Source organism: Lithobates pipiens, unplaced genomic scaffold (genome assembly GCF_037356315.1).
Source record: "Lithobates pipiens isolate NorthernLeopardFrog02 unplaced genomic scaffold, aLitPip1_a1.2 Scaffold_8, whole genome shotgun sequence".
In the NCBI taxonomy this organism is placed as follows: Eukaryota; Metazoa; Chordata; class Amphibia; order Anura; family Ranidae; genus Lithobates; species Lithobates pipiens.
Genome location: NW_027507903.1, coordinates 591887965 through 591901878, shown reverse-complemented (window position 1 = coordinate 591901878; position 13914 = coordinate 591887965). Strand labels below are relative to the sequence as shown.

At 41.6% G+C, this 13914-nt stretch overlaps 1 protein-coding gene and 1 long non-coding RNA gene across 2 annotated transcripts in view; one reads left to right on the top strand and one right to left on the bottom strand.

Annotated features, from left to right (window-relative positions):
- Window positions 1–13654, bottom strand: part of LOC143961240 (A.superbus venom factor 1-like) — a 187617-nt gene extending 173963 nt beyond the window's left edge. Inside the window, exons 1-2 of the mRNA XM_077470475.1 lie at window positions 13539–13654; window positions 2229–2412 (exon numbers count right to left, since the gene is read on the bottom strand). Of these exons, the coding sequence (XP_077326601.1) occupies window positions 2229–2412; window positions 13539–13600 (246 nt within the window). The 5' untranslated portion in view covers window positions 13601–13654. The remainder of the gene's footprint in view (window positions 1–2228; window positions 2413–13538) is intronic.
- LOC143961239 (uncharacterized) lies at window positions 3526–9723 on the top strand. Its single transcript, XR_013270437.1, has 2 exons — window positions 3526–4106; window positions 8369–9723. It is a non-coding gene; the product is annotated as an uncharacterized LOC143961239 (long non-coding RNA).
- Window positions 13655–13914: the final 260 nt, after the last annotated feature.

Sequence of the window (13914 nt, the reverse complement as noted above, 5' to 3'; positions counted from 1 at the left end):
TATTTACTCAGCATAACTTCATCTTTCACTTTATGCAAACATTGGGCTAACAAGTGGTTAATAATAGAGCTTGCAGTCAGTAGTGTTAGGAGTGCGTGCTGTCTGCGTGCTCTGTACCCAGTACATACCGCTATAATATAGGGCAGGCCCCTACTTTCAAAAATCCAACTTACAAACATCTCCTACTTGCAAACGCAAGGAGACAGCAGCAAGTGAGATGAAAAAAGATGGACGACAAAACAAATTATACAGGGGTGATAACCCTTCCCTATGTTTTCCAAAAAGCTTAAAGATAGTTTTTTTGACTGGAGCTACACTTTAAAAATGTACCGGTTGAAAATGACAAACAGATTCAACTTAACACAACAAACCTACACAGTCCCTGTCTTGTTTGCACCGCCTGTATACTGCTGTTCTGAGTATATAGGGCCTGGGGGCCACACGCATTTCCTTTTTTTAATATGGGTACGGGGTTCCCCTTAATATGCGTACAAGACCCAAATAGGCTGGTAATGGGCAGGGAGGGCTACCCATGCCATGTTTCTCAATGATTTTCAACCATATTGCAGGAACCAGATATAACATTAAAACCGCAAGCAGTTTTAAATGGTGTTATTTCCGTTTAATGTCATTTTGTGCAGGGACTGTTCTAAACACGGGAAACACGTGGCACTTCACAGGCATACTACAGACACCCCGCAGGCTCCATATTTAAAGGAATATTTCACTTTTTTTTTTTCACTTTAATCGTCATTAAAATCAGTGCTCCTGCCAAAACGGTAGTTTTTAAAACTTTTTTTTGCAGTGACCCATGTCCCCTGAGGCAGGAGGCAGGTCGCCAAACCCTTTTTAGGACACTATCTTGCATATTAGCCGTTAAAATGAGCACTTTCCAATTCGAACGTTCGAGTCCCATAGACTTCAATGGGGTTCTAACGTTCGTACCGAACGCGGGGGTCGTTCGCAAGTTCTGGTGCGAACCGAACCGGGGGGTGTTCGGCTCATCCCTAATTACTAACTATTAAATTCTAGGTATTGTAATTTCCTTTCAAATTTGCCTGTTAGTAAACATAACAAATTCAAATGTATCCAAAGTTACGAATTGTCCGAAATAACAAATGCCGTATCCAAACAAATGGAACTTAAAGCAGAGGTCCACCCTAAAGTGGACCTTCCGCTCATTGGAATCCCCCCCTCCGGCGCCACAATTGGCACCTTTCAGGGGGAGGGGGGTGCAGGTACCTGTACAGTACAGGTATCTGCACCCACTTCCGGGATAGCTCTCTGCGGAAAGGGGCGTGAATCTACGCCCCTTTCCCAAAGTCTGCTGGGAAACACACAGATCCCAGAGGCAGCGGGTCCATCCTTATTGCGCAGCGCGACTCGCGCATGCGCAGTAGGGAACCGGGAAATGAAGCCTAAAGGCTCCACTTCCTGATTCCCATACCCAAGATGGTGGCGGCAGCACCCGAGAGACGATCAAGAGATCGGCTTCGGGTGCCGACACAGCAGGCGCGCTGGGCGGGTAAGTGTCCTTATTTTAAAAGTCAGCAGCTGCAGTATTTGTAGCTGCTGGCTTTAAAAAAAAAACGGCGGAACTCCTGGCAGACTCCCGCTTTAATGAATTATTAATAATAATGAATAACAATAATAAAACTTTTCATTATTATTATTTGTTATTCATTTATTCTGTTCCATTTGTTTAGATACGGCATTCTTTATTTGGGATAATTTGTAACTTTGGATATATTCGTTACGTTCACTAACAGCCAAATTTGAAAGGAAATTAAAATACCTATAATTTAATAGTTAGTTACTATTTCAGATTTTTGAATTTCGAATTTCAAAATTTCAGAATTTTCTCATTTCCGAATGTACGAATTTACAAATATAAAAAATTTACTAAACTACGAATGTACGAATTTACAAATTTATGAATTTCCAAATGTGTGAATGTTCGAATGTGTGAATGTTCGAATGTATGAATTTATGAATGTACAAATGTACGATTTTACAAATTGTGATCATAACGAATGACCCCAATGACGGAAAAAAACGAATGAAACTAAAACGAAAATGAACGTTTTTTTGGCAGTGCACATGTCTACTTATTTTTGCTTCAAAGTTCCTTATTTAAAATTAAATTTTTTTTCCTGAAACATCCCTCTTAAAATGAATGTGCGTGTTATACGCCGATAAATATGGTATATTACTTAGAAATCACTCACCGATAATTTGGTTGTTCCCAGAAAGCCATTGACGTTATTGACAGAGATCCTTTTCTGAACAATATAGGATTTATCAGGGAATGCCTGGATTATAATCTCAGCATCGAATGCAGTGCCATGTCCATCTACTATGAAGGTCTCCTCGCTGTCCACTCGCAAAACATTGGAGGTGATCAGGGTACATCTGGTATAGCAATAAAAATGTAATGTAATTTACAGTTTTTTTATATACAGACTTTTACCTATACCCATACCAAAAGTGGAAGTTCACTCTCAATCAACAATGACTATTTTTCATCCTTATGTGCTAGCATTAATATAGGATATTAACTTGTTTTAATTTTCTATTTACATTTATTTAGTTACTTTTTCTGGTTTCCAGGCCTAAGCAAATGGTGTCATACATCCTAGGAGTGTTCAGGAGAGGAGGAGGCTTTTTTTCAGCTAAGCACACCTCCTACATTGCATGCCTGAGCTAAGGGCAGATGGATTCTGGGGAGTAAATTCTACATGAATCATCTTCCCTTACTCAAGATGGCCAAGGCCAGAAATGCTAGGGGTTGTTTTTCAGCAAAATAAAGCATGGAGACATGGATGGATGGGTAAGTTTGAGTATTAAAAATGAATTAAATAGCGCTTTTGGTTTGTGGTGATCAGATACAGTGTAGTTCAATTTTACAGGGAATGTATAGTATTTAAATAAAAAATTTTAAGCCAAGCTTGCACTCTCATGCTTGTAAAACCTGCTCAAGCTACCTGATTGTTTGCCCAGTTCTGCTAGAATGGATTACCTCACTGACAACCTCAGATCAGATATTGACTATTCTCTGAATTATGGCTGTCTGAAAATCCCCTGCATGTGCCCAGATGCACCTATGGGCTCTGCCCAAGTCTAGGTAGAGCCAATGGACATGTGCCATAATGGTGGTGCCCAGTGGTGGAGCTATTTCAGAAGTGGACTAAAGTTCTGCTTTAAGCAACCATGCTTAAGTCCGCTTAAGACATATTTCACAAAAAAGAGAACTTGTCTAACCAGGGTCTTCGATAGACTTCCAATGAAATCCTGCCTTAAATGGTCAAGTCATAAACAGTCTGGAAAGCAGTGTGAGAAATACACATCTGTGTGACTAGGGATAGTAACTTATTTTTACCTAGAGCTGAACTTTCATACAGCATACATTTCAAACCCTCTGAAAAAGTGACTACATTAATGTATAAGAAGAAGAAACCAATCAGTTAGTCACCAAATAAGCCTAATTAGACCTCCTAAAAATATATACAACAGAACTATATTATAAGGGGATACCTATTGAAATTACCAAAAAGATATACTAGTCAAAATCTAAGACTAAATATGCTTAGGCTTGCATTTCAATAGCTTCAGAATTAAGACATACAAGATAGTGTGACTAGATGACAGATATCTGTATGTTTCTCCAGAGGGTCTATGCAAGATATTGATATCTCAGGAAAACATCTGCCTGTGCTGAGAGGCACAAAGCTAGATAAGGACTGGTTACGCAAGAATATGGTCAGTCAGTAGATGCTGAAAGGGCAAAATAACTGTCAGGAGATTGTATTAACCTTTGACTTACATTTCAGGAAAGAACTAATGTCATGAGTTAAGAAAATTGTTGATGTATGTGTAAATCACCCGATTGGCCCCTCACAGGGCAGGGCTTTGTGTAGTACCACATAAAAGACGGTCCACTCTCCCATTAAACCTTGTAATCTTTCACCACGTACTATGGAGTGTATGTGTATTGATTATCCGCCGGTGATTGGGACCTCCATTGAGCCACTCCAGCCTAGGCTATCCAGGGGAATCTAGAAGACGAACACCTTACAGTTTTGGTACCAGGAGTGGGGTTTGCACAGGTAAGTCATTTACACCTTTACCTCTTTTTATGGTAATTGGTGTTTATGCTTGACCTGTCCAGACAACCATTATAAGAAATTTAATTGTATATATATATATATAAACTGTGCCTTCGCAACGGACTAGGCTGGTCCCTTGGGGGGTGAAAAGGGTTCGCAGGTACTGAGGAGTCTGACTAGGTTGGTCCGACTATAAACTAAGAGAGATATTGAGGAGTCTGACTAGGTTGGTCCGACTATAAACTAAGAGAGATATTTATGATTATATTCTAACACGGGAAGTATCATATACGCCCGTGACATAAGGATTGGCTAAATGGACGCCCACTTGAGAACTTTTAAAGTGCACTATAAATAATGAAATGCATCATGATGTGATTACTTGATAATGTACATATAAAGTTTTAAAGCTGAAATCTTAAACCATAAAAATATGTCTGTTTCTCTTTAGGTGCAAGCGTAAGTATATCGAGTATTAACGTTGTATAAGATATAATTATATAGAGTGGATATCTGTTTGAATAAACCCAACTGTTGTTAAATGAATACAGAGTATGAAGAACCAGATTGTAGTGAGGTAGCACCCGCCTGTTCACGCTGCACGCTAGGTTTACTTTTTCTTAGCATTGATGAAAGGTAGATTCTTTTGACCACTAGACCTACAGGCTTCTCTTGCAGACTTGGTGTAAGAGGGGTATATCCTGCCACCAGGAAAGGTACCCTTCATCGTATATTAAGGGTAAATCTTCACAGTTTTATTAGTCCATCTGACCTGGAAGATCAGGGAACTTACCCCCGCATTAGGGAGCAAATTATTGACCAAACAGGCTGTTATCACCTCTGCCCACATACCAGGCATACTTTACCCAAATTACTAAATGGGGAATTCTGCAGGCACCCAGCCCCAGAGTCCGGGAACTCCCACCCCGTATGAGTATGTTCAACATAACTTGCCGGGTCCCAAGGTGGAACCTTTCTGGGCACAAGTCCGGGAAAGGTGTCACCAATTGGGAATCCATGACCCTAATGGCCATGCAAACATATCCTGGTCCAGCTGTTGTTTATCCCCCGGACCAAGGTTGTTTCAATTGTGGACAGCAAGGACACTGGAAATCCCAGTGCCCTTATAGGACTGGACAGATTAGAGCAAGAGGCAGAGGCAGGGAATTTAACCCCCAGACCCGCCCACAGTATCCCCGTTATCCGCCATACCAGAACCCTCGTCAACCACTACCCCAATATCCTACACAGCCACAAATAATGCACCCTCAGGCCCCCAATAGACCACCACCCAGAATTCCTATGCAGTGGCCATCCAATCGGCAGCCACCACCCCAATAGGGATGCCTAGAGTATGTCCCTTCCCTCAGCCTAGTGTGTTACAATCCCTCATGGAGAAGTCTTCCTCAAGTTGTATTACATGTAGATGGACAACGTGTCTGCTTTTTGATAGACACTGGCGCCACCTCTAGTTCAGTGAACGATGAGATTTTTAACACACCACAATGCACCGAGGGAAACTCTATTGGTATTAATGGGACACCTGTCACCCATCCCATCACTCCACCACTGACTGTAGCCACTCCAGAAGGACAGAAATTATGTACCCAAACTTTTGCCGTCTTGTCCTCATGCCCTGTGCCCCTTATGGGACGGGACCTCTTGGCACAACTGTGTATTACCATTAAGTTTAATAGAGAAGGTTCCCTTACAGCTAGTTCACCATTATGTGACTTACATGGCCCTAAGCGACATGCACACAGAGGCTTCTTTATGCTACTCCCCGCCTCTCTCGAAACACATGCTATCTGGGCGGAAAACAAAGGTAGCGTAGGTTTCATTAACTGTACGCCTTACTCGCCTCAGATGCGCCCTGACGCAGAAAACAATATCACAAACAATACCCCCTGCCCCCCGAAAAGACCCAAGGCATTGCCCCCCAGATCGATGACTACATATCTAAAGGTATCCTAAAACCAATCATTAGCTCCTGGAACACACCCATTTACCCTGTAAAGAAGGCCAGTGGCGAGTGGAGACTCGTCCAAGACCTCAGAGCAGTAAACAAACAAGTGATTCCCCTCCCACCCCTAGTCTCAGACATCACTTTTATTTTCTCATGCATACCGGCAGACTCTCTATGCTACACAGTAATTGATTTAGCGAATGCTTTCTTTAGCATTCCCATTGCAGAGGAAGCCCAACCTATGTTTGCTTTCTCCTGGGCCGGGGGCCAACTAACCTGGCAAGGGTATGTAGACAGTCCAGCCGCCTTCTCTATGGTACTCAACGAGACTGTCAAGTCTTGGACTTCTGAGCGTGGGTCGGTACTAATACAGTATGTGGACGACTTGCTCCTGTGCAGTCGAACTGCTGAAGATTGTGCGGTCGATTCAACATCACTGTTACAACACCTAGCTCACGCCGGGCATCTAGCCTCAAGGAAGAAAATACAATGGTGCCAGTCACAGGTAGAATACCTAGGGTGCATTCTAAAGGAAGGGACAAGGCTAGTGTCCCCCAAACGTGCCGCAGCCCTTCGAGCTCTCAGTCCCCCAAAAGACAAAGCCGCCCTACTCTCGTTTTTGGGTGCAATGGTATATTGCCGCCAATGGATTCCTGACTGTTCTCATTATGATAGTATCCTAAGAGAGGCTACTGGCTCGACAGCCCCTAAATTAATAGATTGGACTGAAGACAGACTACAAGCTTTTCAAGCTCTATTAAACAGTCTGTCATGTGCACCCGCCCTGGGATTGGTAGACTATGGTAAAGCTTTTCAGCTGTACTGTGTAGTTTCAGGGAAATCTTTTGCCGCGGTTCTCACACAACAACATGGAACAGGATACCGCCCGGTTTCTTACCTATCCAAGAAACTCCCTGTCCAGGTTCAAGGCATGCCGTCATGTCTCCAGAATTTAGCAGCCTGTGCTATGGCAGTACAGGACGCTAACAAAATGGTCTTGGGCCACCCAATGACACTTTTCACCACCCATTCTGTCACCCACCTCATACAGAACATGAACACCCAACACATGACCTCACAAAGGCTCAGCGGTTATGAGATTACCCTTATGAACACTGACAATCTGTCTCTCAAATATGTTCCCGCCAACAACCCTGCCGTCCGTCTCTTGCACTCCATGTTACGCCTACCACGAGACCCAGACCAGTTTCATGACTGTATAACACGAGTGGAGTCTATCACATCACCAAGACCAGACCTCACCGACGTACCGATTACCAATGCAGACGATGTTTTTGTGGACGGTAGTTGCTCCCGTCCCTCCGATTCCACCTTCCAAACAGGATATGCAATAGTCCAGTTGCCAAACAAGGTATTAGAAGCCAAACCACTGCCCCCCTCTTCGGCTCAGGTGGCTGAACTAGAAGCCCTCACCAGGGCCTGCATTTTGTTTACAGATAAGAAGGTGAACATTTACACAGACAGTAGATATGCATTTGGAGTGGTGCATGACTTTGGTGTGATATGGGCTAATAGAGGTTTCAAAACCGCAGACAATAGACTAATTGCCAATTCCACACATATTATGGCTCTTCTCCAGGCCATCCTCCTTCCAAAGGAAGTGGCTATTATCAAGGTAAAAGCCCATTCCTCGGACGAAAGCAACATTTCCAAGGGTAACGCCCTAGCTGATAGAACTACAAAGCAAGCTGCCGCCTCCTCCCCTAACCCCCCTGCCCCCACAACAGTTTTCTTTAAAGAACATTTCACTTCATCCAACTTCAAAACAATTGTAGCACAAATACAAACAATGGCCACAGACCAGGACGTTCATTTCTGGGTCGCTGCAGGATTGACCAAAGACCCCGAGGGTCTTTGGACAAAAGAGGGGAAGGTATTGGGAATACCTGAAGCAAGTTGCATTCTCATACTCTCATACCTCCATGGCCCAGGACACATAGGAGCTGCCCCTTTAACCAACCTGTATACAAACAATTTGAATAAACAAATCCAACTTCTGACTAAAAGCTGCCTGACCTGTGCACAGAACAATGTCCAAGGAAAAAGACACGGCCTACACGGTCACCTACCTCCACCCTTAGGACCCTTAACAGACTTACAAATAAAGTCTTCGAAATCCTAATGGGTATCCCCGCAAATATAGAATTACCCCCATTAGACCCTAACTCTGACATTAACATTTATTCCCAACAGGAAATGTACGTGAAAAATCTGGTAAGTATGCTCCACGAAATAAACGAACAAGTTTCTGTCACCTTTTCTCCTCTTTCCACAGAACCAACGCATCCCTTCATCCCTGGGGATAAAGTGCTGATCAAACAATTAGCACAAAGAAAGAGTATCGGACCGGCTTTCTCAGGACCATGGAAGGTGGAAAAGGTATCGAGAACGGCAGTACTGACGGATATGGGGAGCACCTGGATCCACGCCAGCAGGCTGAAAAAGTGCCCACCGCTTCCCACAACCCCCGACCCCCCACCTATTGAAGGAGAACCCGACCCACCCGAACAGCTACCGGAACTGCAAGAGATTCAGGAAGGCATTGGACAATTAACCCTTGAAACCTTACACGATAGTGAGGAAGAAGGACAAGCATAAGAACTTGTAGAAATGTTTTTACCTTCAGTGTCAGGGAAGGCTGTATGCCTCTGGGGTAGTCTGGTACTACTTGTATTCCTGCCCACATGGTTTATAGCCAACTGTATATATCATCCAGAAGACTTAGGTCTATTAAAAGGGATATGTGGACCACCTAAGATGAATAATACCCCCGGCCAAAGACATAGTAGAAGTATTATACCCGTTAATGAGTCACCTAAGGGACTGACTGACAAGATGTTACTACTAAAATTCAAATATAGCTATGCTCAAAAATCCGGTTTTGAGAAATGCTGGATCTGCAGCAAGCTACATCCCAGTACAGCTAGAATCCCTCTCATGGCAGTCCCCTTGAATTTTACCCCCCTCCTTAATGGAACACCCCCTATCGTCCTAACGAATGTTACTAGGATCCCCTTAATGGCCATACCCTTAAACTTCACCCCTCTCCTCAATGGCACCCCTCCTATCGTCCTAACAAACGTCACAAGAGCACGAGGGTTCGGAGTATGAAGCCTGTGCTATTAAATTAGAAAAGGAATGATCATTATGTAAATCACAGAATGATCAAAGGGAGGATTATAAGGGGATACCTATTGAAATTACCAAAAAGATATACTAGTCAAAATCTAAGACTAAATATGCTTAGGCTTGCATTTCAATAGCTTCAGAATTAAGACATACAAGATAGTGTGACTAGATGACAGATATCTGTATGTTTCTCCAGAGGGTCTATGCAAGATATTGATATCTCAGGAAAACATCTGCCTGTGCTGAGAGGCACAAAGCTAGATAAGGACTGGTTACGCAAGAATATGGTCAGTCAGTAGATGCTGAAAGGGCAAAATAACTGTCAGGAGATTGTATTAACCTTTGACTTACATTTCAGGAAAGAACTAATGTCATGAGTTAAGAAAATTGTTGATGTATGTGTAAATCACCCGATTGGCCCCTCACAGGGCAGGGCTTTGTGTAGTACCACATAAAAGACGGTCCACTCTCCCATTAAACCTTGTAATCTTTCACCACGTACTATGGAGTGTATGTGTATTGATTATCCGCCGGCGATTGGGACCTCCATTGAGCCACTCCAGCCTAGGCTATCCAGGGGAATCTAGAAGACGAACACCTTACATATATCATATTTGATATCTAACAAATCGTAATTTCATTCTGCTAAATAATATGTTTGTTGGAAAACTTTGTCATATGGAAATACATATGTACCCAGCATATTTGCCTTTAATGGTGCATCCACTGGACATAACAAACTACACCAGCACACCTGCAACACTCAACTCAAAATCTTTGATTGGGTAGAGTTAGCTCTACAACACCCATACAGGGGACAAGAAATAAACTTAATTTGGTCACTGGAGGTCTCCTTTAACATAGAAACTAAGGATACTGAAAGTCACTTTTCTGAGGGCCAGTGACTACCACTGTGTAAATTATATTATATTAGTGTCTGGGCATAGCAGAGATTGATACAGACATTTGTAAAGGACAGAATTGTGATAACGGTGCCATGAACATTTTCCTTTTAAAACACACAATGACGGCTACTGTGTGTGTGTTTAAAGGGTTAACTGCTTAGTTAAAAGGTTAAAGGGTAAAATAAAAGGTAACAGTATACCCCTCTTTAGGGATGAGCAAATGTGTTCCGGTTCAGTTCATGCAGTATTTATCAATCCCAGCATGAAGTCTGAAAATTGTGACTATGGGGGTGTAACAACATATTCGGCAACCTATCGCAGTTTGCTACGGAAGTGACGTTCCGTCGCTGCCATCTTGCTACACCCCACACTCGTCCACAGTAAGGTTACACTAAGAAGGGTGAAAGTGGACATGTTGTTACACCCACCGGAGTTTTGCATTTTAGACGTATTTGTAAAAAGTAAAGGGAGCTTATTTTATTATTTGCAGGTTGAAATGTCTGAAAATATTTAATATTGCTAGCGTTTTAAAACCTTGGACATATCGAAAACTGTAATAGTAATGCAATATAACATATATGCAAAAAACTAACACATATAAAAATGCAATCTCTGTCAGTCTGTCATTCATTGGTTCCCTTTGTAACGCGAAACTTATGCGAGATCTCGGGAGAACTCGACCACTCCAATTATATTATAATAATAGAGACCGTTCCATTTGTTTGTTCCGCTTGTTGACTTTGGAGCCTCACTTCTTCTTCTGATTTGCTCTCGAAAGAAGGCACATCCTTCACATTAAATTTCAAATGAAATATATATGTAAAAATAAAGTTCTTCACCACAAAAACTGTTAAATCTTTCAGGTGTGCCGTGAACATTTTTTAATCTTTTTGGTGCACCGCAAGACAAAAAAGTTTGACAAACACTGTTGTAGACACTATAACTTTCACACAAACCAATTAACCACTTAAGGACCAGGCCTCTTTTTCAGATTTGGTGTTTACATGTTTAAAACAGTTTTTTTTTGCTAGAAAATTACTTAGAACCGCCAAACATTTTATATTGTTTTTTTTCTAACACCCTAGAGAATAAAATGGCGGTCATTGAAATACTTTTTTTCACACCGTATTTGCGCAGCGGTCTTACAAGCGCACTTTTTTGGGAAAAAATTAGCCCAATTTTTTTTATATTGTGAAAGATAATGGTATGCCGAGTAAATTGATACCCAACATGTTATGCTTCAAAAATGCGCCTGCTCGTGGAATGGCATCAAACTTTTAGCCTCAAAAATCTCCATAAGCAACATTTAAATAATTCTACAGCTTGCATTTTTTGCATTACAGAGGAGGTCTAGGGCTAGAATTATTGCTCTCGCTCTACCAATCGCGGCGATACCTCACATGTGTGGTTTGACCATCGTTTTCATATGCGGGTGCTACTCACGTATGCGCTCGCTTCTGTGCGCAAGCTCGACGTGACGGGGTGTTTTTAAAAACCTTTTTTTTTTTCTTATTTATTTTAATTGATTTTATTTATTTTTACACAGTTTTTTTTTTAAAAATGGATCACTTTTATTCCTATTACAAGGAATGTAAACATCCCTTGTAATAGAAAAAAAAGCATCACAGGTCCTCTAAAATATGAGATCTGGGGTCAAAAAGTCCTCAGATCTCATATTTGGACTAAAATGCAACAAAAAAAAAAAAAGAAAAAATGACATTTAAAAAAAATACACCTTTAAGAGGTATGGGCGGAAGTCGCTTCCGCCCTCCTATGGTATAGAGACGAGTGGGGGCCATCTTAGCCTCACTCATCTCCATACCCAGCTAGCAGAAGGACCCGATCGCCTCCGCCTCTACCGACGGCTCCGGTAAGCGGCGGAAGGTGTGGGAGGGCGGCAGGAGGGGGGTGCCACCTCTCCCGCCGCCGATAACAGTGATCTCGCGGCGAATCTGCTGCGGAGACCACTGTTATCGTACAGACGACCGACGCCTGAAGAGATGGATATCTCGGTTGTGCCAGCAGCTGCTGCCGTTACCGAGATATCCCTGTTCAAAAATAGGACGTACATCGGCGTGCGCTGGTCGTTAAGTGGTTAATATACACTTATTGCAATTTTTTTTTACCAAAGACGTAGCAGAATACATTTTGGTAGTTTTGTCATAAATTTGATTTTCTTGGATATTTTTATGACAGAAAGAAAATATTTTTTATTTTCTTGCAAATTTTATGTCTTTTTATGTTTATAGCACACAAAAAAAAACGCTATCAAATACCACCAAAAGAAAGCTCTATTTGAGTGAAAGAAATATATACATTTTATTTGGTTACAGTACTGCATGACCATGCAATTTCCAGTTAAATTATCGTACTGCTGAATAGCAAAAAATGCTCTGGTCAGGAAGGGGGTAAAATCTTCTGGAGTGGATAATAAAACATAGAGCCCTATTGTTTGGCCTGTGTTTATCTATTACATGTATGCTGATAGCTCTATGAGGATTTCTCTTGTTAACTCCTGATGTGCAAGTTTGACACAGTGGGGGTTATTTACGAAAAGCAAATCCACTTTGCACTGCAAGTGCACTTGAAAGTGCAGTCGCTTTAAATCTAAGGGGTAGATCTGAAATGAGGGGAAGCTCTGCTGATTTTATCATTCAGTTATGTGCAAGCTAAAATACTGTTTTTTCTTTTCCCTGCATGCCCCTCGGATCTACAGCGACTTTACTTCCAAGTGCACTTTCAAGTGCACTTGCAGTGCAAAGTGGATTTTCCTTTAGTAAATAACCCCCAATGCCTGCATATGAAGATGGAACTTTGCCATGGGCTTCATTAATGCACTGTTTAGACCTCCTGCAACATTAGGGGCCTACAGAGGAGGAGAGCATTTGGGTTGACACTTGGTGGAGGAGCTTCCACTTTTGTTTTGGGATCAAAGTACTTTTTTTTTTTTTAATAGACAAGTAAAATGGATTGTTTTTGGCACCTGTCTGGACTTCACTTTATATTTATTTATTTATACATTATTGTGATTTTGATCTACAAAAAACGGTTATTTTTTTATCATAGTGTTTTAGTATTATAATTTTATGTCTATGATTCACCATATTTAGTTCTCACACAAATAGTGCTGCACATATTTTTTAGTTATTCTTCATTAAAGCAAAGCTAGAAGATTTTTTATGCTTGAGTGAGCATACTCACAAATACGCATGAATATGCGCAAATACAAGCAAGTGATATACAACCTATTCTTGCGTTTTTTTATGCCAGGAATCTCTGGTGTTCATACATCTGCACAGTGTCCAGGAGGCCAACCAGTTATGCAAATGCTAAATTGGGTATACAATTTCTATCCCACAATTAATAATCAAGTTCTAAAAACATAAAGTCAAAACAATTCCATATACTCACACTTGCGCATAGCTGCCTCCTAGGACAGAGAGAAGTACAAGAGCCAGAAGGAGGAGACCCATCTTGCTCCAGTGGAGTAGGAAGACTGTCTACTTTGACCAACAAAAGGACTTGTCTTTGTTCACCTAAACTCACAACAGACATTTGTTTAATCATTAACAAGAGATTGGGTAAAGTATACAATCTGATTTCAAGGAAAGGGAACCATTGCACAATTTGGTAACAATTAAAAGGCATCTAAACTCATGGACTGAAATTTGGAGACAATTAGCTATTCTATTTGAAGAGAACCAGTCAGAAATTAGCATTTTCAAGAACTTGAATATTCATTTTTAACCACCTTCAGACCGGACCATTTTGCTGGTAAATGACCAGA